The sequence below is a fragment of the Acinonyx jubatus genome, chromosome A3, assembly GCF_027475565.1.
Source record: "Acinonyx jubatus isolate Ajub_Pintada_27869175 chromosome A3, VMU_Ajub_asm_v1.0, whole genome shotgun sequence".
NCBI classification, from domain to species: Eukaryota; Metazoa; Chordata; class Mammalia; order Carnivora; family Felidae; genus Acinonyx; species Acinonyx jubatus.
The window spans coordinates 72460157-72488133 of record NC_069388.1 but is presented as its reverse complement, the minus strand read 5'-3'; the positions used below and the strand labels follow the sequence as shown (position 1 = coordinate 72488133).

At 37.3% G+C, this 27977-nt stretch overlaps 1 protein-coding gene across 5 annotated transcripts; it reads left to right on the top strand.

Annotated features, from left to right (window-relative positions):
- Window positions 1–10: 10 nt before the first annotated feature.
- On the top strand, window positions 11–27964 carry MTIF2 (mitochondrial translational initiation factor 2). Of its 5 annotated transcripts, none has more exons than XM_027072431.2 (15): window positions 41–161; window positions 456–604; window positions 2180–2405; window positions 2773–2884; window positions 8487–8658; window positions 9118–9278; window positions 10172–10348; window positions 12153–12292; window positions 15215–15339; window positions 17061–17265; window positions 22364–22616; window positions 23424–23564; window positions 25713–25877; window positions 26990–27130; window positions 27765–27964. In XM_027072431.2, exons 3-15 carry the CDS (start codon window positions 2187–2189, stop codon window positions 27935–27937), a joined length of 2184 nt encoding a protein of 727 aa, XP_026928232.1. In that variant the 5' UTR covers window positions 41–161; window positions 456–604; window positions 2180–2186; the 3' UTR covers window positions 27938–27964. The 5 variants fall into 5 exon arrangements, with proteins under 5 accessions (XP_014929703.1, XP_026928232.1, XP_026928231.1 ...); XM_027072430.2 differs by having other exon boundaries at window positions 456–685; XM_027072429.2 differs by having other exon boundaries at window positions 456–694.
- Window positions 27965–27977: the final 13 nt, after the last annotated feature.

The following is a 27977-nucleotide window of genomic DNA, read 5'->3' as shown; positions in this document are numbered from 1 at the left end:
TGATCCTGACTTCCGAATTCCGGAAAGGACCGCTTCCGGCGGTACCGGAAGTTCCACGGGGACCGTTTCGGGAACGGACCGTGGGACTGCAGTCCCGGTCCGCAAGGTGATCTCCGCCTTACCTCAGAATCCGGACACCCCGGACCTAACGTAGCAGCAAAGTGAGTGGGGTTCCTTGGCCGGGTCGTCCGGAGGGGGCGTGTATTGTTTGCCCTGAAGTGTCAGTGGCACCGATCGTAAACACGGAGCAATCGGAAGCCTTTCCGCGTTGCATTTAATCCCTGCGTGACCCCAGCTGAGGTTTAGCGAAAGCATTATTTGCCCAGAAGCGGCCGGCTGCCCCCCTCTTCCCGCGCGGCCCTCCTGCCCTGGGCCCAAGGCTTTCTGGGCCCGTTTCGAGGCGAAGCCACCCCAGAGCCGTCATTCTTATACAATGACTTCTTTTTACCTTTCAGATAAGTTCCAAGGCTGACAGGTCTCCAGACGTTTCCACCAACGCACCAACATCTTTTTTCAGATTCCATGACGAGATCCTAGCTGCTAAAGAACACCGAATTGGGAGTCAGACAGCCTGGGTTCTAGGCCTGACTGTCATTAATTGGTGGTATGACATTGGAGAAATCTTTCTGACCTCTCTGGACTCCCCGTTTTCCTTTTCTATAAAATGAGGAGCGTGGAATAAGTAGTAAGTGAGGTAACTTCCAGTTTCCACACCTGGATTATTGCCACCAGTGTGTTTTCTAATTCCTGCCTCAGTTAGCTTTCTGTACTTTGGTTAATCTCCATGTAGGGCCTTTCTTCCCATTCCATCAATCCATGCCCATGTTTAGACTCATTTTAAAAATGTTTCCTAAAGGAATCCCTTTACTTCTTAGTCCACGGACTCGTACCTAAATAAAAATTTTTTTAAGTTTTTTTTTTTTTTTTTAACGTTTATTTATTTTTTGAGACAGAGAGAGAGACAGAGCATGAACGGGGGAGGGGCAGAGATAGAGGGAGACACAGAATCGGAAGCAGGCTCCAGGCTCTGGGCCATCAGCCCAGAGCCCGACGCGGGGCTCGAACTCACGGACCGCGAGATCGTGACCTGAGCCGAAGTCAGACGCTTAACCGACTGAGCCACCCAGGCGCCCCTAAATAAAAATTTTTAAATGTGCCATTCTTGAGGTGTTTAATGTGCCTGAGAATCATTATATTGGAACAGTAAACTCTGAATGACAGGACTCTGGCTTATTAAACTTTGAATCAACATCCTCATACACAATGTCTGAAAGATGGTACTCAGGAAATGTTTGCTGAGGAGAATATGTACACCTCACATTATTTTAGTTGCTCCTTTCCTCAAAAACTGTAAAGCAAAGCTGTAGAAATGCAGTCCTGAGAGCAGAAGGAATAGAAAATTCGAGGAGAAAAGTAATTATACTTTTGTTAGTTCTGAACTACACTGAGTTCTGTTGCAGTTTTCTCTCAAGTAAGTCTTCTGTCATTCCAAGAATGATATTCAAAAGGCATTATTCAATAGATCTGTATGAAGTGTACTCTTCCCACTCTAAAGCATCTTCTTTTTGGGAGGGTGTGGTAGGAAGAGGGGAAAATGGTGAGGGTTGAAAGAAGACAATTTCAAGTAGAGCATATGCAAAGGTTCAAAAATGAGATGGCAAGCCACTGAAGATTACGGGGGGAGGGCGTCAAAATAACGAAAGCTTGGAGATAGGAGTGAGGTGCTATAAGGGTGTAAGTGATGAAATGAGAGGTTAGCAGAGGGCAGGTAAATAATCCTTAATAACACGTGTTGAAGTGGCACGTGAAATGGGATAATGGCCTGCCACTGGAGGATGTTCAGCAAAAAGAGCTGATGAGTTCAAATTTGCATTTTAGAAAAATCACTCTCGTGATTTTGTTAGTTGATGTTTCAAGAATGAAAAAATCCCTTTGTAAGTTTTATTTCAGTTCTGTCATAGTAGAGACATTAACAATAATGATGGTTAACATCGAAAGAGTAGTTAGTTATTCTACCTGATTAGAATTCCATCTGATTAGACTGTGAATTTTTTCAGGGCAGAAACCCAGCTTTACTCATGTAACTCTAGCACAATGCTTTTCACGTAGTAGATATCCAATTAATACTTGCTAACTTGATTTTAATATTAACCCAATATTATTTTAAAACTTTTTCCAGGGGAAACATGAACCAGAAGATACTGAAATTGGAGAACTTGATACGATTTCACACTGTCTTTAGGCAGCTGCACGGCCTGTGTCAAAGAAGAATGTTAGCACAGTGGAGTCCTGTGTTTTCATCTGCTTACCCAGTGGGGACAGCTCAGCTCTGCATCCGACCCTGGCAAATAGACCCATTCGTTGGCGCGGCTCTATCTCAATATAGGCTTCTAGTAACAAAGAAGGTAGTTACAGATTTTAGTTACTGTATTACTTGGTCTGAGGTGAAAGTTCCTATAGCTCTGAGTAGAAATTCATTTTGAGTGTTTTGTCTTTATTCCTTAATGCTACACTTGAGGCAGTACATCTTTGTGAAGAAAGGAAGTTTTATTTTGTTGTTCAGTAATGTGGATGAATTTGATTACCTGGAAATCAGTGTATGATAGTGAATTAAGGATGTAGGATTTTAAATTTTAGTCTAAGGTTTAACTACTTATGGGAGTGTTACTTGGTAGAAATAGGAGCTGTGATTGTAGTAGATATTCCAGAATAAATCTACATTGTCACTTAAAGTTTTTTTCTTTCTTCTGTTGCATTCTGAATTTTTAATAGGAAGAAAGAGCACAGAAATCTCCATTGTCCTCACCAAAATTCAAAAAGGAAGTGGACGTATGGATTGGAATGACTGTTGAGGAACTGGCCAGAGCAATGGAAAAAGACATAGGTGGGTCAGATACTTTTATAAGGAAAAATATGGGAACATGGGATACCTGGTATCTTATTTTCATTGAGACTAAGGCATTCAAAGATGAAAATTAGACTGATGGTTTAAAAAGATATCAAATCATTCTACTAGTTTTCACTTTAGGTCACAAACTCTAATTAGTTTATTCTGTCTTTGCCAAAAATGGTGGAAAAGATTTTATCTGGAGTAACCCTTCTTTCTCAGAAATTCTGTAGGCTTTTAAGTTTCTTTATTTATTTTGAGAAGTGAGAGCATGAGCGAGGGAGGGTGGAAAGAAAGAGGGGAGAGAGAGAATCCCAAACAGACTCCATGCTGTCAGCACTATGCAGGGCTCAATGTCGCAGACTGTCCGATCATGACCTGAGCCAAGATCAAGAGTTGGTCACTTAACCAACTGTGCCAACAAGGTACCCCAGACTATTTTAATGGGTTAATTAAAAAATAAATTTTTTTTGTGTTTTTATTTTTGAGACAGAGAAAAAGCACGAGCTGGGGAGGGGTGGAGAGAGAGGGAGACAGGATCTGAAGGAGGCTCTGCACTGCCAGCACAGAGCCTGATGGTAGAGCTTGAACTCAGCTAAGAGATCATTACCTGAGCCAAAGTTGGACCCTTAGCCAACTGAGCCACCCGGGTGCCCCGAGTTTTGTTTTGTTTTTTTTTTCTTCTGAGAGACAAAGAGCACTCCGGAGAAGGGCAAAGGCAGAGGGAGGAAGAGAGGGAGAATCTTAAGCAGGCTCCATGCTCAACACAGACCGAATCCAAAGAATATTTTTGGTCTGAAGTACTCTATTTATACTTACTATCCTTTTGTTGTTCTATAATTTTCTGATTTTCTTTTTGGGTTTTTTTGTTTATTTTTGAGAGAGAGTGAGAGAAAGCGTGTGTGCATGCATGAGCCGGGGAGGGGCAGAGAGAGAGGGACGCAGAATCTGAAGTGGGCTCCAGGCCCTGAGCTGTCAGCACAGAAGCCAATGCAGGGTTCAAACCCTGAACTGTGAGACCATGACCTGAGATCGTGACCTGAGCGGAAGTCAGACACTTAACCAACTGAGCCACCCAGGCGCCCCTGATTTTCTTTTTTCACTCATTGTGACAATATCTGTAGTGCCAGCAGAAAAATATTTGTAGTAGTAAATTTTTTTTAAAGCTTAGTTTATTTATTTTGAGAGAAAGAGTGCGAACGCAGGAGAGAGTGAGAGAGTGAGGAAGAGAGAGAATTTCACTGACAGTACAGAGCCTGGACCCAGTGCACAAAGTCATGAACCATGAGATCATGACCTGAGCCAAGACCAGGAGTCGAGTGCTTAACTCTTAACTGACTGACCCACCCAGGCACCCTATAGTAATAACTTTTAATAATACTGTTTTTGTTTATAAATGTATAGCATCGTTGTCATTTTTTAAATTCCTTCATTGCACTCTTGGTGCATTTATTACCGATTTAAGATTATTGGAGCAAAATTTGAGTTTTTATTATAAGCTGACAATAAAATTCAGTAAATAAGAAATAGCCTATTATTATAGCGAAATAAAGTGACAAGTGAAGCAGACTCTTGGCAAAAAGAAAAACAATTAATAATAAGAACTCATATTACTGAGCTGTTACCATGTACCAATACTTTATGTATATTAACTCGTGTAATTCTCATAATGCACAAGAGTTAGGTATAATTATTATCCCTATTTGTAGGTTGAGAAACTGAGGCATGGAGAGGATGAATAATTGCCACAGTTAGTATATGGTAGAGTAGGATTTGAACTCAGGAAGTATGGCTACAGAGGTCATGCTTTTATTCACAGACCAAATTATCTCTCAAGAATTGTTATTTTGTAAATTAGAGCAGAGCTCTAGGGCAGAGCTGGAACTGTAATATGTTTCCAGCCTGAAAGTGCCACCACTCTTTGTATATGTGCATCCTCACAAAGAATAGAAAATTGGCCCAGTCTTGCATTTTTATAACTTTGCAGTTGGATTATATAATCATTTTATTAGAAAACTTTAAGAGAACAAATAGATATGACTGTATCATTGACATTTTTTCCAAGGAAAACTATATTGGTAGGATTTTATAGATAATATTGATAATATACTTGATTTTTCAAACTTTTATTGTTGGCAGTTTTCATACATATATGAAAGCTGTAAGAATGGAATGTAAGTATAATGTATGCAGAAGCCAGTGACAATTATTAATATATCATTTATTCCATAAATATTTCTGTATTTATCACTAAAAGATGAGGATTCTTTTTTTTTTAACATTCCCCCCCCACACACTCCCATAACTATAATAATTCCTCTGTGTTACCAAGTAAATAGTATAATTGAAATATGAATTTAATCACAGATCAGTGTTCTAGACCCAAAACTGATATGCCATGATTTAAATAAAAGCTCTCTATTTGAAGCTTATTTAATATTATATTTACTTCTCATTTGAATTAAAGATGGTGAATATTTTTAACTACTAAATTAGCAATGTGAGTATATATTTTTTCCTTTATGTCAATTAAAATAACTTAGGATGTAATATCTGTGGTTGAAATGCTTTGGGTACTTTTCTCTTTGTAAATATTTAAGTCTTAGATAAAGATAAAATAATATGTTAATGCTAAATGCATTTAATATAAAGGGAAAGAGATTATCTTTGCATAAGCTACCTTTCAAAAGTTTAGGATATCAGGGGTGCCTGGATGGCTCAGTCAGTTAAGCATCTGACTCTTAATTTTGGCTCAGGTCATGATCTCACGGGTCCTGAGATCGAGCCCCGCATAGGGCTCTGTGCTGATAGTGCAGAGCCTGCTTGGAATTCTCCCTTTCCCTCTCTCTTACTCTCCCCTGCTCGTGTGCATGCCCACTCACTTGCTTGCGCTCTCTCAAAATAAATAAATAACATTTAAAAAAAAAGTTTAGGATATCATATTGGAAAAGTATTTACTGGATTATTAGGGATTTTAGCATTGTTAGAATTGTATTCATTATAATGTATATGTTTAGAATTTTATTGTTCTATGAGAGCATATCCATATAGAAAATTTGCATTGTATCATTTTTTTTTAAAGTTTTATTTATTTAAGTAATCTCTACACCCTGTGTGGGGCTTGAACTCATGACCTTGAGATCAAGAGTAGCATGCTTTTCTAACTGAGCCAGCCAGGTGCCCCTGTATCATTCTTTTAAAATATATTTTCTTGGGAAAGGATGTTGTGGGATTATATATAGGAAAAGATTTCTTGGCATTATTACAGAATAGGATCAGTGATAAGTGGAGCTGGCTTGTACCAACTTTTGAGTTGCTAATTTATAAGGAAGTATGTGAGCTTCCATTAAAAATCATAAACATAAACAAAGGTAACATAAATCATAAACAAAGGTAATAAATACTCCTTAAACCCCTTCACTCTTGGGGCACCTGGGTGGCTTAGTTGGTTAAGCATATGACTCTTGATTTTGACTCAGGTCATGATCTCATGGTTATGAGATAGAGCCCCATGTAGGGCTCTGTGCTGACAGCTTGGAGCCTGCTTGGGATTCTCCCTCTCCCTCTCTCCCTCTCTCCCTCTCTCCCTCTCTCCCTCTCTCCCTCTCTCCCTCTCTCCCTCTCTCCCTCTCTCCCTCTCCCCCCTTCCCCCCCTCCCTCTCCCTCTCCCTCTCTCTCCCTCTCCCTCTCCCTCTCCCTCTCCGTCTCCCTTCCTCTCTCTCTCCCTCTCTCCCTCCTTCTCTACCCTTCCCCACCCTCAAAATACACAAGTAAACTAAAAAAAAAAAACAAACCTTTTTATTTTACTGCATTTTGCTATGTGTTTTTGAGGTGATTTATGCCTATGTACCTATATGGTGGAAATTCTATATAATGGTATGCTACTGTGCATCTCTTTACATCTCTGTGTTCAGTGATTTCATGTTGATAGCTGAAATCAACCATCTGGGAGTATTTGCACTGTGGAAATTGGGAAATGCTATAATAATCAGGGTGTTTTTTTTTTTTTGTTTTGGAGAGTCTTCTGAGTAAACATTTACCTGCACACTACTGCATAGGATATTCTTTTAGTATAATGTTCTGTTTATTTGAGGATGCCTTTCTTTCATATGTGTCTCTCAGAATACATATTTAAAATTTTTTTCAGTGTTTGTTTTTGAGAGAGACAGACAGATAGACAGACAGACATGAGCGGGGGAGGGGCAGAGAGAGAGGGAGACACAGAATCTGAAGTAGGCTCCAGGCTCTGAGCTGTCAGCACAGAACCCAATGCGGGTCTGGAACTCATGAGCCATGAGATCATGACTTGAGCTGAAGTCAGATGCTTAAATGACTGAGCCACCCAGGCGGCCCTCAAAATATATATTTAAAGGGTGATTGAACATCTGGAAACATAAAACTTATTTTATTGACCGATACATTCATTTATCATCCACAAGGAAGTATGACTGAAATGAAAACAAAGTACATTATGTAAAATAGAATACCAAGTAAATATTTTTCTTACATTTCAAGACTTTTTGGAGACCATAAATAGATAACATAAGTAAATTAATTAATTATATGTGTGTGTATATACGGAGATTGTGTGTGTGTGGTGTGTGTGTGTGTGTGTGTGTGTGTACATACAGTTGATCCTCGTTATTTGAGGATTTTGTATTGGAAGATTCTCTAAAATGTATTTGTAGCCCCAAAATCAGTATTCACACTGCTTTTGCAGTCATTCCTGGACATGTGTGGAGCAGTGAAAAATTTGAGTTACCCAATTACACATTCCTAGCTGAGGTTCAACAAGGCAACATTCTGCCTTCTTGCTTTAGCTCTCATGCTGCAAACAAGTGTCATTTTGTGGCTTATTCAGTGCCACATTTTTACATTTTTATGCTTTTTGTTGATTTTGCTGATTAAAATGGCTCCTAAGCATAGTGGTGAAGTGTTACTAACTGCAAGAAGGCTGTAGTGTGCTTTACAGAGAAAATGCATGTGTTAGATAAGCTTTGTTCATGTGCTGTTTTTAGTGCTTTTGGCTGGCCGTTCAGTATTAATGAATCAACAGAATACATTAAATAACGTGTCTTAAAACAGAAACACATAAAACTAGGTATGTATTGATTGCTAATGAAGATGTGACCAGGAGCTGAAGGAACCTACTAACCTTATATTTTTCCTTGGAATGATGGTTTAGTAGTTGCTAATTCAGTATTCATGGCAAGTTTATAGAACAGAACTGCTGCAAATAATGAATATCAACTATATATACATACACATTTGTATAGACATGACATATGTAACTACAAGTTTTCAAAGAACTGCTCAATATTAAATGTATACAATATGCCTAATAATGTTTTGTTGGTGGCTCAGATCATTCATAAGGTACATATTCACATATTTATGAATATGTAGAAATGTTAATATAAATGAATCATATTTTAAAGATTATTTTCTTTTCAGCTTATTTGTGGTTTGTTAACAGAGGAACAGCTTACATAGTTAATTCCTCTCATTGAGTATACTGTTTATATTGAGATTTATTAATAGAGGTCATTTTCATGAACATTTATTTCATGATCCTAAAAGGTTTTTCTGTCCCACCCAGATTGTGTATATGAAGCTTTAATGAACACTGCTATTGACATAGACTCACTCGAAGCACACTCACATTTAGATGAAGTCTGGATCAAAGAAGTGGTAAAGAAGGCGGGGATGAAGTTAAAATGGAGCAAATTAAAACAGGACAAAGTCAGAGAAAATAAAGATGCTGTAAGAAGGTAAAACTTAACCATGCATATTGCGGAAAGAAGACCACTTAGTTTTACTTACACTTTATAATGGAAAGATTTGCTTTAAATTTTTTTTGCAATTAAAGTGACATGGGAATATAGATTAAACTTTTCTTCGAAGTGTTTAAAACATCAGAGTGTTTAAATATATTCGGGTTATCAAACTCTAAGGGTTGTTTTTCTTAGTTTGTTGAGTGTATATATTGACCCTGAATTTAAAAATTTTATTCAGTTCTGCTTGTTGTTTTGAAGATGCCAACTGTGCATGGGCAGTCATTACATGTTTTGTCATAGGTTATTATATGTGTGGAAGGGGAAGATAGTTATATCTAATCAAAGCTGAATGTTGGATTGTATTGTTAGTGGTAGCTCACAGAGATGACTGCAAACCAATTCATTGGCTATAAAGATATTTAAGAAATGAAACTCCTTTGCTGTTAATTGTAGGCCTCAGGCAGATCCAGCTTTATTAACCCCAAGGTCCCCAGTTGTTACTGTAATGGGCCATGTTGATCATGGGAAAACGACGTTACTCGACAAACTGCGAAAAACTCAAGTGGCAGCAATGGAAGCTGGAGGCATCACTCAGCACATTGGTGCCTTTCTTGGTATGACCCAAATTACCTTACAGTGTGCTTGGGAATCCCACATACTGTTTTCTTAAACCAAGTGTCCTAACGTGAGATACACAAATTAAAAGTAAAAGGAAAGTCTAAAGCTTAAGGCTGTTGGTCTGATGAAATATCGAGCAGCTGGTTAATAAAGCTTATTTTGTACATTCTATAAGAAAAAAATTATATTTTTATTCTGGCAATTCTTAGTTTGGCTTAATGAACTTAAAATTGTTCAATGCCTGGTTACAATAATGTTCATAATAATAATTAAATAGCAGCTACCGTTACTGAGCAACTAGCATGTGCCCAGCACTGTGGTGTGTGGTGTGGTGAGCCCCTTATTTATATGCTTTATTTTTATCTTCACAACATCACGAAGTACGTATTAATACCCCTGTTTACAGATAAGGAGGCTGAGGCTTGGATAGGTTATTTGTTTGAGATATACAGCTAATAAATGGCAAAGCTAGGATTTACATCCAAGGCAGGGTTTGGGCTGGGTTTGGGCTCAAATCCTGAGCTACTCTGTACTAAATTGCCTTTTGCTTAAGGCAATTGTGTAGCTAATGAAAGGGAAACTTCCTATATAACTATCAGTCTGTTCTCTCTCCAGAATAGGTACCAGTTGGTACATTTATGAAAATATGTTCTAAAAATATAAAAAGTTTTACTTTGAAATTATAACATGAAAACACTAAAGGTTTCACTGCTTTGTTATCATTTTTCAGTGTGAAATAATGATTTGTATTGTTCCCAATTAAAATTAATGGGAGGAATAAATTATTTTAAGGAATTATTGATTCTATTTGATAATTTCACATATATTCCTTTGTATTAAGAAAGCGCACATTTGAGTCCTTAGTATTTTTGGATTTCTGTTTCCACAGTGTCTCTGCCTTCTGGGGAAAAGATCACCTTTCTTGATACTCCAGGACATGCTGCTTTCTCAGCAATGAGGGCCAGAGGTGCTCAAGTCACTGACATTGTCATATTGGTCGTAGCTGCAGATGATGGAGTGATGAAACAAACTGTAGAATCTATTAAGCATGCCAAAGATGCTCAAGGTACTGTGTGGCTGATTATGTGTATCAGGAAAGCAGTTGCTTTTTTTTTTAAATATCTACAAAAAGTCACTATTCTGGTGCCCTGTACATGTAGCTCATTTAATCTACCTGGCAATTCCAGGATTATTATGCCTGTTTACAGATACAGCTCAAAGATGATTGAATTGTTTTCCCACAGATGTAACTACTAAAAAGAGCGTAGCAGGAGTCAGCTGGGGACCTGTGACCATAAATACAGTCCTTCTAATACTGTTTACTTAGTTGGCATGGTGTGAAAATGTAATAACCACAGATGACTTTTTAAAAACTTTTTTGTTATGGAAATGTTAAATAATTATAAAGGTAAGAGTAGAATAATAAACTACATACCCATCACCTGTTAACATTAGGAGTTGCAAAATGGTTATATTCTAATTCTGTTATTCCTTGTTCATTTATTATCTTGAATTCTTCTCTAAAGAGAAACTTTTTCTTCGTATGCTTTACATAAATTCTTAGAGGTATAAAATTGAAACTTTTTAAAAATCACTTCTCCATTTAGAAACTGTGGTAATAGCTACTACCCCCCCCCCACACACATACTTTGTTCATTCATTCTTATTCTGATATTACCCTACACTCACTGAGAAAATACTGTTATCTTGAGAAAATGTACCTTGATGGAGTGCATCATATTCCCTTATGTTTGTTGGCAAGAGAAAAAAAAGTTTGAGAATCACTGTCTACGCCAGTTCTTAACAGCATGAAAACTAAGAACCGAGAATGGCAGGAACTGCCTCCAGTTACAGTTAATTTGCAACGTGTCCACATTTGAAATCTGCTCTTTTAGCTTCCAGTGTTACTCTCTTTTCTTTTTAATTCTTCAAAACTGCCTTTGTGGAATGGACTATGTTCTTAATGAACATAGGGAATATTACAACAAAAAGAAGAGGGTGATAAATTTGCCAGGGATCCATAGCAAAGCAGTTGGTTGAGATAGGATAAATTTCTTACATCATGCTTTCTACTCCTGTTCTCTTGTCCCTTAAGTTCCATCTCATCCATATGGAATGTACTTTTTCATAATAGTAGGTTGTGGATAACTTTTTTGTTTCTGTTTTCAATTTTTCTTCCTTTGATACCTGAGAAAATTGTAGCACAGTTGGTGAAACCCAACCAGAGAATTATCTCCTAGCATTTTATGTGATTTGTCTAATGATCAAGACAAGTAGATTATAAGATTATTTGGTTCATTTGTTCAGTAAACATTTATTGAGAATCTACAATATGTCAGTCACTAAAGTATATATTAATAAAGAATTGCCGTAAATCCTGAAAGAAAGTTTACAACAGTGCTACTTCGTTTCAGCCCAGGGTAAGATGTTGGGTTTCAATGAGTTAATAGCTCCTCAAAAGAAGAGGCAAATGATCTAGTGGTGTTAGAATTGAATTAGAATCTTTTCTGGACTTTTTAATTTTCTTTCTGCAGATTATATTCAGTGTAATTGCTGATCTTGCTTTCAGGCTTACAGATAGGCCTTTTTCTACCCAAATTCTGTTTTTGTTTGTTTGTTTGTTTGTTTGTTTTCATCTTAGGTATCTATTCTTAATTCAGAATCTGCTTATAATTACAGTTTTGACATCTCGCATCCAGAATCCTCCTTTATGTGCAGAAAGATGAGGGGGTCTAAAGCAGGTCTTTTAGGTCTTTCTTGTAGTTTAGTACATCTACTCAGTAAAGAGAAAGCTAGAAAAGGTTGCTGTCTTTCACTGTGAATACCTGGAATTGAAGGTATCCTCATTTGCATTCTTTTTAACTCTTCAGTTCCTATCGTCCTTGCTATAAACAAATGTGACAAAACTGAGGCTGATCCTGAAAAAGTGAAAAAAGAACTGCTAGCTCATGATGTAGTGTGTGAGGATTATGGAGGTGACGTTCAAGCAGTGCACATCTCTGCACTCACGGTAAGTGCAGGCACCTCAGAGATCATGTGTTAGGTTGGGACTGCTGTTCATAATGCACATAGGGGACTATACCTAAAGAACATCTGGACATATATAATTTCTGTTGTTTAAAAACCCTTTGTGTACTAGGCAAGGCTAGCATCATTATCTTGGTTTGGCAGATTAGGAATTCGACTTTCTGGGGTGCCCAGGTGGCTCAGTCAGTTAATTGTCGGACATTGGCTTAGGTCGTGATCTCACAGTTCATGAGTTCAAGCCTTCTGTTGGGCTGTATGCTGATAGTCCAGAGCCTGCTTCAGAACCTCTCCCTCTCTTTCTGTCCCCTACCTCAAAAATAAATAAACATTAAAAGAAAGAAAAAAAGAAATTAGGCTTTCTGAGGTCAGTCACCAGTCTAGGGTTATACAACAGAACAGTCAGGGATCAAGTCCAGACCTAATGCTTTTCTTTTTTTTTTTTTTTTTTAATTTTTTTATGTTTCGTTTTTTATATTTTTGAGAGAGAGAGCGAGCGAGCAGGGGAGGGGCAGAGTGACGAAGACAGAATCTGAAACAGGCTCCAGGCTCTGAGCTGTCAGTGCAGAGCCCAATGCTGGTTTGAACTCACGAGCAGTGAGATCCTGACCGGAGCCAAAGTGAGATGCCCAACTGACTGAGCCACCCCAGGTGCCTCCTAATGCTTATTCTAAGTATAAGAATACATGGTGGATGTTGTAGGCATAGTGTAATAGTAAGCTGCTGAAGACTATTTTAAGCAGAAATGAAATGCAATTTGTAATAAAAAGTAGTTGATTTTATACTGAAAAATTACAGAATAGGTTTTAGGGCATTTAAGAGATATTTAAACATAAAAATTTCACTAATACAAAGATAAAACATTTGGGTTCAGTTTGTTATTGATTGATTCAATGTTTCCATGAATTAAATTGCCATAAGTTTTGTTATTTATGATGAATTCCAGTTTCTTTTTTTTTTTTTTTAACGTTTATTTATTTATTTTGAGAGAAAGAATGTGAGTGGGAGAGGGACAGAGAGAGGGAGAGAGAATCCTAAGCAGGCTCTGTGCTGTCAGTGCAGAGCCTGAAGTGAGACTAGATCCCAGGAACTGTGAGATCATGACCTTAGCAGAAATGAAGAGTTGGATGCTTAAAGCCAACTGAGCCACCCAGGTGCCTCTCCATTTTCCTTTAAATGACCAATTATTCTTTTCTGATTGAAAAACACCAAGGAAGCTGAGTACCTGCTTTGTGACAGCATTTTGCAGTTCTCTTTTCCTGTACAGGTTGCTGCTAAGTAACAATTTCCTTTTTTGTCCATTCTTATCATGTTCCATGGTTCATATATAATCTACAATACTTTTTTTTCCAGATCACTTACTGAGGGGATGGTACTGTATTTGGCCACCTTCCTCTAATTAAGTCTCATTTTATCTTTAATTTTCCTAAATTTGTTACTTCTAGGATGCTTAGCAATCATGCCTTCATTGATATTGAAGCCAGGCCTCTTTTTCTCTGAAACTCTGAAATGCCACCTTGCTTTATTATGTTTCCACTATACCTCAATTGCTGTTGCACTCTGAAAGCCAGATGGCAAGATTAAAACATTTGAAGACACAGCCACCTTTTCTGCCCAGATACCTTGAGATGAGTAGGTAAATGTAAAGCTGCTTATGCATGGCAGAGATGATTTCTGGGGAATGGAGGGAATTGGGAGGGTGTGGCAGAAAGAAAGATGAGGCCTTTTTTTCCAAGTAGAGATAGAGGACTATTTCATGCAAAGAAACACCCCAGCTCTACTTTTCAGAGTAGCATTTTGTAACTTTAAATCAATACTGGGAATATTTGGATGGGTAAGGAAAGTATTGTTTTGTATTGTTTACAAACAACTTGTCTCCGTTGTTTTATACTCTGACAACTGAGCAGCCTCTTAACTGACAGAGAGTGGAAAAATCCCTTACCCATCAGTTTGAGTTCCATCGTCAGTTAATCAGCTGTGTGATCTTGGAGCCCTAGAATGCCTAGTAACCATAGATCATTAAAGGTGAAAGAATCATCTAATCAAGCTTCCTCATTTCCAGTTGAGGAAAGGCGATCCAGGGAGGTGAACTGATTCTTCAAGGTTACACAGCTGGGTAATTACAGAGTATATCTTAGACACTGGGTCTAGTTTGTACTTTTTTTCCTTATTAATAAGAGTAAGTAATGTTTGATTTACTTATTTTACAGCATTCTTGAGTGGATCGAATGAAATAATAGATGTGAAAGCTTATTCAGTTGGCTAGAACTTCAAATGTCAAGTAGCATTGTAAAGAAAGCGAGAGGAAGAGAACGCAATGGTAGAGAAAGATGGAGGAGAATGCATGAAGCATGTATTTATGAAGGGGTATTAATAAGCACCACTAGTGGGCCTCTTTTTAAGAAAATCTCCATTCTTAGGGTGGCTGGATGACTCAGTTGGTTGAGCATCACACTTTGGCTCAGGTCATCATCTCATGGCTCATGAGTTCGAGCCCCGCGTCAGGCTCTGTGCTGACAGCTTAGAGCCTGGAACCTGCTTCAGATTCTGTCTCCCTGTTTTGCTGCTTCTCCCCCACTCGTGCTTTGCTCTCTCTCTTCTCTCTCCCTCTCTAAAAAATAAATAAACATTAAAAGAAAAGAAAAGAAAATCGCCATTCTTTCTTGAAAGATATGTCCCTGGATCAGGTTTTCTTGCTTTTCCTTCCTTTGTTTTTTCCTCCCTCCCTCCCCGCTTCCTCCTTTCCTGGCCTCCTTCCTTCTTTCTGATTGGGTGATTCATGCGTTTAATGCTTAAAGAGAAAAGTATGATATAACTGTTTAGGATTATTTCGCTTTCTGACACTGGTATTTACATTTACAGATAATATTTTATTTATGTATCTTAACACCCTTTTTTGTTATTAAAGGGCAATAATCTGATGGCTTTGGCAGAGGCAACAATTGCTCTGGCAGAAATGTTAGAACTGAAAGCAGACCTCAATGGTCCAGTAGAAGGAACAGTAATAGAATCTTTCACGGACAAAGGAAGAGGGTAGGACTGTTAAAATGCTTGCTTTTTAATAATTTGTTTCATTGTTTTTGTGGCTTGATTATGTAACAGTGCATTATTTTATTGCATATTATTGTTAGACATGGACAATATTTTCAAAGCATTTGTTTTGAAAAGCATTTTATTGCATTAGCACATGGAACATAAAAATTTAGTTATCAGGGGCTCCTGGGTGGCTCAGTCAGTTAAGCGTTCTACTTCGCCTCAGGTCATGATCTCACAGTTCGTGAGTTGGAGCCCCACATAGGGCTCTGTGCTGACAGCTCAGAGCCTGGAGCCTTCTTCATATTCTGTGTCTCCCTCTCTCTCTCTGCACACCCCCCCCCACCCTTGCACACTTTCTCTCTCAACAATAAATAAACATTAAAAAATTTGTTTTAAATGCAGTTACCAGTAGCCATAGCAACTATCTATATATCTCCTAGTCACATTTAATGGTGTAAGTAGTTCAGTTTGTTTGGATATTTTTCTCCACTGACTTAACTGAATTGATAAATAAAGCCTCATAGACTAACAAATTGGAATGAAATAGCAAATGTTGCCCTCAAGGTTTCTAAATTCTTTATGTCCTTACCCACTAATATTCTATCCAGGAAGGTCTTTGGGTTTTTCTTCTCTTTAATTTTTCTCCCTATCAGCAAGAGGTTTTCACTTCTTAACAAATTAGTTACGGAAAGAGGATTAGCATTCTGTCAGAACACTCAGCTAACTGCATCCTCCACTGCCATAAGCTGATAAGAAATGTGTTTTGTTTTCCTTTTTTTTAAAAGCGTGATAAAAGAAGCATAACATTAAATTTACCGTCTTAACCATGTTTAAGTTCAGTAATATTAAGTATTTTCACATTGTTGTACAACAGATCTCTAGAACTTTTTAATCTTGTAAAACAAACTCTGGGGCATCTGGGTGGCTTGGTCAGTTAAACATCTGACTTTGGCTCACGTCATAATCTCACAATTTAGGTTCAAGTCCCACACGAGGTGAGCTTGTGCATATATTTCAGGTGAGCTCGTGCCCTGCTTCGGGTGAGCTTGTACTCCGCTTTGGGTGAGTCCTGCTTCACTCTCTTCTCTCTCTCTGTCTCTCTCCCCTTGTGGGATTCTCTCTCCCTTTCCCTCTCTCTGCCCCTCACTCACTTGCACCCTCTCTCAAAAAACCAAAAAAACCCCAAAAAAACCCCCAAAACCCCAAACAACAACAACAACCAAAAAAACCCCACTGAAACTCTATACCCACGAAACCCTAATTTCCCCTCCTTCCAACCCCCAACCCTTGGCAAGTATCTTTAGATTTTCTGTTTCTATGATTTTGACTACTTTAGGTACTTCATATGACTAGAATAATACAGTATTTGTCCTTTTTGACTGGCTTATTTCATTTAACATAATGTCCTCATGGTATGTTCATTCATGTTGGAGCATGTGACAGGGCTTTCTTTTTTAAGGTTGCATAATATTCCATTGTATGTATACGCTGAATTTTCTTTATTACTCAGTTGATGGACATTTGGTTTGCTTCTACCTTTTGGCAATTATGTAGAAATGTTTTTATAGTATGAAAAACTGCTTGAGAAGTAGTGGGGTTAACCCTGTGTGTACATAGTATATATATTTTAGTCTCGTAAAGATATCTTTGCTCTACTTAAGAAAGTGCTTACTTCCTGATTATGGCATTATGAATATATATGTTTATTTTCATTTTAGGCCTGTTACTACAGCTATAATTCAAAGAGGAACTTTGAGGAGAGGCTCCATTCTGGTTGCTGGAAAGAGTTGGGCAAAAGTACGCTTAATGTTTGATGAGAATGGAAAAACAATCCATGAGGCCTGTCCCAGCATGCCAGTGGGAATTGTAGGCTGGAGAGACCTCCCTTCTGCAGGAGATGAAATCCTTGAAGTAGAATCTGAGGTATATCTAGCTTAATTCCTATATACATGATACAGTGATTTTATTTATTTATTTATTTATTTATTTATTTATTTATTTATTATTTTAATAATTTAGTGTCAAGTTAACTGACATACAGGGTATACAGTATAGTCTTGCCTTCAGGTGTAGATTCCCATGATTTATCCCTTACATACAATACCCAGTGCTTATCCCAACAAGTGCCCTCCTCAATGCCCATCACCCATTTTCCCTGCACCCCCAATCCCCCGCCCCCATCAACCCTCAGTTTGTTCTCTGTATTTAAGAGTCTCTTATGGTTTGTTTCCCTCTTGTTTGTAACTTTTTTCCTTCCCTTTCCCTGTGGTATTCTGTTAAGTTTCTCAAATTCTGTATATGAGTGAAGACATACGTAGCATGATACCCTCTAGTTCCATCCACATTGTTGTAAATGGCAAGATTTCATTATTTTTCCTCACCAAGTAGTATTCCATTGTTATATACTATATCTTCTTTATCCATTCATCAGTTGATGGACATTTGGGCACTTTCCATAATTTGGCTATTGTTTATAGTGCTGCTATAAACATTGGGGTACATGTGCCCCTGTGAATCAGCACTCCTGTATCCTTTGGATAAATTCCTAGTAGTACTATTGCTGAGTTGTAGGGTAATTCCATTTTTAATTTTTTGAAGAATCTCCACACTGTTTTCCACAGTGGGGCACCAGTTTGCATTCCCACCAACAGTACAAGAGGGTTCCCCTTTCTCCACATCCTCACTAACATCTGTTGTTTCCTGAGTTAATTTTAGCCTGATTGGTGTGAGGTGGTATCTCAGTGTGGTTATGATTTGTATTTTCCTGATGATGAGTGATGTTGAGCATCTTTTCATGTGTCTGTTTGTCATCTGGATGTCTTCTTTGGAAAAGTATCTATTCATGTCTTCTGCCTATTTCTTCACTGGATTATTTGTTTTTCGGGTGTTGAGTTTGGTAATTTCTTTATAGATTTTGGATACTAACCCTTTATCTGATATGTCATTTACAAATATCTTCTCCCTTTCTGTCAGTTCCTTTTTAGTTTTGTTGATTGTTTCCTTTGCAGTGCAGAAGGTTTTTCATCTGGGTGAGGTCCCAGTAGTTCATTTTTGCTTTTATTTCCCTTGCCTTTGGAGACATGTTAAGTAAGAAGTTGCTGTGGCCGAGGTCAAAGAGGTTGCTGCCTTTTTTCTCCTGTGGGATTTTGATGGTTTCCTGTCTCACATTTAGGCCTGTCATCCATTTTGAATTTATTTTTATGTATGATGTAAGAAAGTGGTTCAGTTTCATTCTTCTGCATGTTGCTGTCCAGTTCTCCCAGCACCAGTTGCTAATGAGACTCTTTTTTCCATTGGATACTCTTTCCTGCTTTCTCGAAGATTAGTTGGCCAATTCTGGGTTCTTTATTCTATTGCATTGGTCTATGTGTCTGTTTTTGTGACAATACCGTACTGTCTTGATGATAACAGCTTTGTAGTACAGGCTAAAGTCTGGGATTGTGATGGCTCCAGCTTTGGTTTTCTTTTTCGACATTACTTTGGCTATTTGGGATCTTTTGTGGTTCCATACAAATTTTAGGATTGTTTGTTCTAGCTCTGAGAAGAATGCTGGTGCTATTTTGATTGGGATTGCTTTGAATGTGTAGATTGCTTTGGGTAGTATCAACATTTTAACAATATTTGTTCTTCCAATCCATGAGCAGGGAATATTTTTCCATTTCTTTTTGTCTTCTTCAATTTCTTTCATAAGCTTTCTATAGCTTTCAGTGTACAGATCTTTTACCTCTTTGGTTAGGTTTATTCCTAAATATTTTATGGTTCTTAGTGCAGTTGTAAATGGGATCGATTCCTTGATATCTCTTTCTGTTGCTTTGTTATTGATGTATACAAATGCAACTGGTTTCTGTACATTCATTTTATATCCTGTGACTTTGCCGAACTCATGTTTCAGTTCTAGCAGTTTTTTGGTGGAGTCTTTTGGGTTTTCCATGTAGAGTATCATGTCATCTGTGGAAAGTCAAAGTTTGACTTCTTCTTTGTCAATTTGGATGCCTTTTATTTCATTTTGTTGTCCGATTGCTGACCCTAGGACTTCCAAGATTATGTTAAATAGCAGTGGTGAGGGTGGACATCCCTGTCGTGTTCCTGATCTTAGGGGAAAAGCTATCAGTTTTTCCCCATTGAGGATGACATTAGCTGTGGGCCTTTCATATACGGCTTTTATGATGTTAAAGTACATTCCTTCTATCCCAACTTACTTGAGAGTTTTTATTAAGAAAGTATGCTGTATTTTGTCAAATGCTTTTTCTGCATCTGTTGACAGGGTCATGTGGTTCTTATCCTTTCTTCTGTTAATGTGATGAATTACATTGATTTGTGAGTATTGAACCAGGCATGTAGCCCAGGAATGAATCTCACTTGATCATGGTGAATAATTCTTTTAATATACTGTTGAATTCGATTTGCTAGTATTTTGTTGAGAATTTTTGCATCTGTGTTCTTCAGGGAAATTGGCCTGTAATTCTCCTTTTTAGTGGGGTCTTTGTCTGGTTTGGGAATCAAGGTAATGCTGGCTTCATAGAATGAGTCCAGAAGCTTTCCTTCCATTTCTATTTTTTGGAACAGCATGAGCAGAATAGGTATTAACTCTGTTTTAAATGTCTGGTAGAATTCCCCTTGGAAGCCATCTAGACCAGGACTCTTACTTGTTGGGAGGTTTTTGATAACCGATTCAATTTCTTCACTGGTTATGGGTCTGTTCAAATTTTCTGTTTCTTCCCATTTGAGTTTTGGGAGTGTGTGGGTATCTAGGAATTTGTCCATTTCTTCCAGATTGTCCAGTTTGTTGGCATATAATTTTTCATAGTATTCACTAATAATTGTTTGTATTTCTGTGGTGTTGGTTGTGATCTCTCCTCTTTCATTTGTGATTTTATTTATTTGGGTCCTCTCTCTTTTGAGAAGTCTGGCTAGGAGTTTATCAATTTTGTTTGTTCTTTCAAAACAGCTCTTAGATTCATTGATCTGTTCTACTGTTTTTTTTTTTTTTTTATTCTATATTGTTTATTTCTGCTCTAATCCTTATCATTTCTCTTCTGCTTGGGTTTTCTTTGCACTCTGTTTCTAGTTCCTTTAGGTGTGAGGTGAGATTCTGTATTTGGGATTTTTCTTGCTTGTTGAGATGGGCCTGGATTGTGATGTATTTTCCTCTGAGGACTGCCTTTGTTGCATCCCAAATGGTTTGGACTGTTGTGTTTTCATTTTCATTTGTTTCCATATATATTTTAATTTCTTCTTTCAATTTCCTGATTGACCCATTAATTCTTTAGTAGTATGTTCTTTAACCACCATATGTTTGGAGGCTTTCCAAATTTTTTCTTGTGGTTGATTTCAAGTTTCTTAGCGTTGTGGTCTGAAAATATATATGGTATGATCTCCATCCTTTTATATTTGTTGAAGGCTGTTTTGTGACCCAGTATGTAATCTCTTTGGGAGAATGTTCCATGTGTACTTGAGAAGAATGTACTGCTTTTGGATGAAAAGTTCTGAATATATCTGTCAAAGTCCATCTGGTCCAGTGTATCATTCAAAGCCATTGTTTGCTTATTGATTTTCTGCCTAGATTATCTGTCCATTGTTGTAAGTGGAGTATTATAGTCACCTACAATTACAGTATTATTACCAATAAGCTTCCTTATGTTTATGATGAACTGATTTATATATTTGGGCATTTCAAGTTAGGGGCATAAACATTTATAATCATTAGCTCTTCTTGATGGATACACCCCTTAATTATGATATAATGCCCTTCTTCATCTCTTCTTACAGTCTTTGTTTTAAAATCTAGTTTGTATGGGGGGCACCTGGGTGGCTCAGTCAGTTAAGCGTCTGACTTCAATTCAGGTCACGATCTCACGGTCTGTGAGTTCGAGCCCCACATCAGGCTCTGTGCCAACAGCTCAGAGCCTGGAGCCTACTTCAGATTCTGTGTCTCCCTCTCTCTCTGCCCCTGTCCCACTCACACTCTGTCTCTCTCTCTCAAAAATAAAATTAAAACATTAAAAAAATTTTTTTTAAATAAATAAAATCTAGTTTGTGTGATGTTAGTATGGCTACTCAGGCTTTCTTTTGACATCCGATAGTGTGATAGATGGTTCTCCATCCCCTCACTTTGAATCTGAATGTGTCTCAGGTCTAAAATGAGTCTCTTGTAAGCAGCATATAGATGGATCTTCTTTTTTTATCCATTGTGTCTTTAGACACAATGATACCTTGTGTCTTTTGATTGGGGCATTTAGTCCATTTACATTCAGAGTTATTGTTGGAAGATATGGATTTAGTGTCATTGTGTTATCTGTAGGTTTCATGCTTGTGGTGTTGTCTTTGGTCTTTTGTAGTCTTTGCTGCTTTCCACTCACAGGGTAACCCTAGGATTTCTTGCAGGGCTGGTTTAGTGGTCATGAACTCCTTCAGTTTTTGTTTGTCTGGGAAAGCCTGTATCTCTCCTTCTACTTTGAATGACAGCCTTGCTGGATAAAGGATTCTTGGCTGCATATTTTTCCTATTCAGCACATTGAATATTTCTTGCCACTCCCTTCTGGCCTGCCATGTTTCAGTGGGCAGGTCTGCTATGACCCTTATGTGTCTTCCCTTGTAGGTTAAGACCTGTTTGTCCCTAGCTGCTTTCAGAATTCTCTCTTTTTTTTTTGTATCTTGCCAGTTTCACTGTGATATATCGTGGGATACAGTGATTTTAAATATTCTCTGATTTTCTACCAAATAAGTATATTTGTGTTAACAAATAAGTATAGACTATAAAGGCTTATGAGAGGGCCAGTGGTGCCATTTTATAATTTGGCTATGGAATTTTTAAAAATTTGAGGTAATATTTAAAAATTAAATCATCTGTGTATACAAAGACCCTAGATTAAAGTTTTATAAGTTTATCAAAATTTATAAAATTAGTGGTTTCATATATGAGTTAGACCAAGCTAAGTTGGGGAAAAACATCAAGCTTTTTTAATCCATAAGATGCTGGTTTCTCTTTAGTTAAATAATGCCTGTTTTTTCCCCTATAAAGCATAGGGCACGTGAAGTTGTTGACTGGCGGAAGTATGAGCAAGAACAGGAGAAAAACAAAGAGAATCTGAAAATAATGGAAGAAAAGCGAAAGGAACACCAAGAAGCACATCGGAAAGCCCGTGAGAAATATGGCACTTTGCATTGGAAGGAGAGATCATTTCTAAAGTACCAAGAAAAAAAAGAACAAAAACCCTTAAAGACAAAAGAGAAAGAAGAAAAGGATTCAAATGTACTTCCTATAATTATTAAAGGTGACTTTGGAAAGATTTTACTTCATTACTCATTTTTGTATTATAAATATGTATATTTCTTCATTCTCACAATTAATTTGGGCCATTAAATTTAAGCTAAAATTATTTTGGTATTTTGGGGGAGATTTATTTTATTGATGTGTAATTGACATATAACATTATGTTAGTTTCAGGTATATAGCAGTGATTTGATATTTGTATATATTGCAAAATGACCACCACAGTAAGTCTAATCACCATACACAGTCACAAAACTTTTTTTTCTTGTGATAAGAACTTTTAAGATCTACTCTTTTAGCAACTTTCAAATGTATAATATAGTATTATTAACTATAGTCACTGTACTGTACATTACATCCCCATGACTTATTTATGACTGGAAGGTTGTACCTTTTGCCCTCCTTTTTGCCCATGTCTCACTGGGGGAGAGGTGTTTTGTTTTTTTTTTTTTTTTTGTTTTTTTTAATTTTTATTTCTTTTTTAGAGAGAGAACACGAGCAGGGGAGGGGCAGAGAGGGGGATAGAGGATCCCAGGTGGGCTCCGTGCTGACAGCAGAAAGCCTGATATGGGGCTTGAACTCATGAACTCTGGATGACTCACTGGGAGAGATTTTAATAAACATTTTTCTTGATGTTTTGTTGTAAATGTACTTTTGGTTCTAAATACTTAAGTTAAATAGATGTTTATAATGCTAAACCTAAATAAAAGTGGTAAATGCCATTCCTATTATGACTTTAAATAGATTTTTGTCATTTTGTGTCTGTTAATGTCTAACTCTTAACACCAGTAATTTCAAACCTTTTTAGGTGATGTTGATGGTTCTGTTGAGGCCATTGTGAACATTATGGATACCTATGATGCTTCACATGAGTGTGAACTTGAATTAGTACATTTTGGTGTGGGTGATGTCAGTGAAAATGATGTTAACCTTGCTGAAACATTTCATGGTAAGATTTCTTTTTCCTGTTTGTTTAACTGTGTTGCCTAGAACACACTGTGAACCATTACCTTCAGTCTTTTGTAGCTTGGCTAATCAACTTGCCCTTTACCCTTATCAGCATCACCCTTCCTGCTCTAGTGGAGTCCCAGCCTTTGAGCTCAGTGGGATGCGCAGTATTGCAGCCATAACTTCACTCATTGTTTTCACACTACAACCTTGGGGAACTCTTTCAAGTCCCAGAAGGTTTTTTGATTTTACTTACTTACTTACTTACTTATTTATTTATAAATAAAGATAATTACTGCCTTTCCCATTTCCCCACCCAATCCAAGGTTGGTTCTCTGTATCTTTTATTTAGACTTTTGAATGCTCCTGACACTGTAATCAGCCTGTTCAGTATTTTACTTCATCTTTTACTTTTGTCTACCTGTTTTTTGTCTATTGATAATTATATAAATCTTTCTTAGATTAAAAGCTGTTTTTAGCGTTAGTATATGCACTATTGAAGCAAACAGTTTTTAGCTTTAATTAAATGCCTAGAAGGTAGGGGGACTGGACTATTAGTTGAACTTACGATATACAAAAAGGTGACTCATGACTCACTTTAAGTCTAACACCTAGCAAGGCACCAACATTTTATTAATTAATGAATCACTTAGGAAGGAGGTACTTAGTGACTGTACTTATTTAGAATTAGATGTTACTTCTACTAAATAGTAATGCTGGTTATGGTTAATTCATTTTTAATTTTTATTTATTTTTAATTAAAAAAATTTTTTTTAATGTTTTTATCTATTTTTGAGAGAGAGAAAGAGACAAAGCGTGAGCAGGGGAGGGGCAGAGAGAGGGAGACACAGAATCTGAAGCAGGCTCCAGGCTCTGAGCTATCAGCACAGAGCCTAATGTGCGGCTCCAACTTGTGACCTGAGTTGAAGTCAGACGCTTAACTGACTGAGCCACCCAGGTGCTCCAGTACTGGCTAATTCAAAGTATTTTCTAGGCATTGACCAGCCTAGCACTATACTATATAATGCAGGTAGCGTGTTAAATGATTTCTTAATGATAAAACTTTCAAGGTGGTTGTGTTTTTCTCTTGATTAACTTGTTTGCTTTCATTTTTATCACTTGTTTAAGGCCAGGAGTGTTTTGCTTTTTATTCCCTCTAAGGTATTTGCTGTTAAATATATTATTTGTTCTTTGGCAAAATAGTCAACTCCATAGAATTTCTTTCATTTCTTAAATAACTCTTAAACTTTACCAATTTAGTAACTATTTTGGAGCATCTTTTGGCCAGCTGAATATCTAAGAATAAACCACAAAAAGTTGTAGACAATAAGTTTATAATTTAGTAATACAATTGTTATTAAAATAATGTAAAAATATTTCAGCCCTATTCAATTTTTGTTTTCTTATTTCTCTGGTATAAAAATCAAAGTTTTGTTTAGCATACTGCCTTGCACAGTATGGGTACTTTTGTCTCTTAAATTAATGGGTTTAAAAATTATAAAGAAGTTTTCCTTGTTAAACAAGCTACAATAGTATTTGTAAAATCCTTTGGTTAATTTGAAAATTTACTAGTTTTCATGAGAAAAAATTACAGAATTTTTCGTCACCCCTTTTAATTTACATAGAAGGAAATAAAACTTTTTTGTTAATGTTTATTCTTGAGAGAGAAAGCATGAGCAGGGGAGGGGCAGAGAGAGGGGGACACAGAATCTGAAGCAGGCTTCAAGCTCCAAACTGTCAGCAGAGAGCCCAACATGGGCTTGAACCCATGAACTGTGAGATCATGACCTGAGCCGAAGTTGGACGCTTAACTGACTGAGCCACCCAGGCACCCCTAAAACCTTTTTGTTTTTAAGTGTATTTTGAGAGAGAGCATGCAAGTGAGCAAGGGAGGGGCAGAGAGAGAGAGAGGGAGAGAGAGAATCCCAAGCAGGTTCTATGGTGTTAGCACAGAGCCAGACACGGGGCTCAATCCCACAAACCAAGAGATCATGACCTAAGCTGCAACCAAGAGTCCGACCTTTAGCTTAACTTACTGAGCCACTCAGGCTGCCCGAAATAAAACTATTTAGATTTGAGTTTCTGCTTAAAAGAAAAGTCCTTAATACAATATTTGTGCTACTTTATTGATTCTATTTCTGCTTCCCAGGTGTTATATATGGCTTCAATGTGAATGCAGGCAATGTTATCCAGAAGTCTGCTACAAAAAAAGGAGTAAAAATTAAACTTCACAAAATCATTTACCGCCTAATTGAAGATTTGCAGGAAGAACTGAGCAGCAGATTGCCTTGCATTGTGGAAGAGCATCCAATTGGTGAGTGTTCACTGAATATTAAACATTCATATCTTAGGTGCTGTGAAGAACACTTGAAAGCAAAGTTTAGGGGAATTATAGTTCACTGTTGAAATACCTTCACTGTTCCAATAAATGGCCTGTGTCCTAGAAAAAAATGATATATTCAATGTAACTTCCTATGTATTATAAACCTGCCCTCTGCAGCCTATGCTTTGGCCCTGAGGATACAAAGGCAAGTTAGGCAGTAAGAACTTGCCCTAAGGTTTAGACATCAACTAATTATAACACAAATTAGACTGGGATGGGATGCATGAAGATTATATACAGTGTTCTGGAAGGAGCCACTGATTTTGTCCTGGAGTTGGCTGAGAAGTCCACCATGAGAATAGTTAATTTTACGTTTAAATATCACATATTTAGAAATATTCTTTCTAGCATATCCCTTGGCCAGATGGAAGCCTAAATTTATTTGAGATGGACTGAATCGTTTTATCTGTTCTTATGGTCCAGAGATTTATTTTAGGCTTTTCTGATCTGCTAAACATGACCATACGGAGATTTGTATGTTCTTGTGCTAAGGCACAATTTGGAAAACTTTTGAGTCATACAAGGGTTTCCATCAGCCAAATAACACTAACCCCAGTAAATCGGTATATTATAGTGTGTGATACCACGTCATTATTGGAATTTAATTTTCAGTGAAAAAAATTAAGTCACAGAATCAGTATTTAAGTGAATATAAATTATCAATGGGGAGATTAAAATTAGGTGATGACAGATGTTCTCTTCAAGAATAATATATTGAGGGACAGGTGAAAACTAGGTTTTCATAAAGCAGACAGTAAACTGTTATCTTCTAGTGCATTTTCAGCTAAAAAAGTGAATTTCTTTTTCCCTTGTTCATTTTTTTAGGCAAGCAGGTTCTTTTCCAAGAAAACCCAAGGATTTTCATGTTTATGTTTCTATGAGCAGTCAGGAAAATAAAGTTGGTAGAGTCAGAAAAACAGATTTCAGTACATGAGTATGTGTTTTTCTCACACCTTTAATTCTTGCTCTGCAGAATATGTGAAATTATGTATTTCTCAGAATCTTTTGTTTTGTGTGCATCAAATGTTCTCTTCTTTCTAAAGGTGAGGCTTGTATACTAGCTACCTTCTCTGTAACAGAAGGGAAGAAAAAAGTTCCTGTGGCTGGCTGCAGAGTCCAAAAGGGTCAGTTAGAAAAACAGAAAAAATTTAAATTAATCCGTAATGGACATGTTATTTGGAAGGGTAAGCAAGATCACAATCTGTTTCTATAATATTAAATCCAGTCACCCAAACCTACTGATTCCATGTAACCACCTAAAATCTCACTCCCATATCCTGGTTCAGGCTGTTACCTTTTGTTAACTCAAACCTCGTCTCCAGGTGACAGGCTCCCTCCCTTACTAGTCCTGATGTCTCTTCCAGGATTTTTAGTCCTGCCTGGTAATCTATATAAACTGTAACAAGCCTGATAAATCAGTAATCTAGTTTCCTAAGCTTCTAAAAATTGGCCGCAAATTACCCTTCCAGCTGTCTCCTACCCCTGATCTACAGCATTGTACTTGGTTTACCTTGACCTTTTGCCTGCAATGTCTTTTATCCTGGATTATCTCATTCTTTAAATCTTGAGTACAATGCCATCCTCTGCAAAATTAGTCTAACCTTTGAGATTTAGTTCTTTCCCTATAAGCCACATCTTGCTTACAGCAAACCATTTTTCTTTGGTTTCCCTAGTATTTAGTTCCATCATTTAACATGATAGGACTGTAAAATTTAGGACTTTCAGGGTAATTTTCCTTTTAACACCAGACTGTATAGCACTTAGCAGGTATAATTTGTTGAGTATACCTACCTTGTTTTTTTGTTTTTATATTTTAAGGCTCATTAACCTCATTGAAACACCATAAAGATGACATTTCAGTCATCAAAACTGGAATGGACTGTGGTCTCAGTTTGGATGAAGAAAAGGTAGAATTTAAAGTGGGAGATGAAATTGTTTGTTATGAAGAAAAAGAAGTTCCAGCTAAGACTTCTTGGAATCCAGGATTTTAAAATTACATTAAAAATGTAAACAATTAATGGGGTGCCTGGC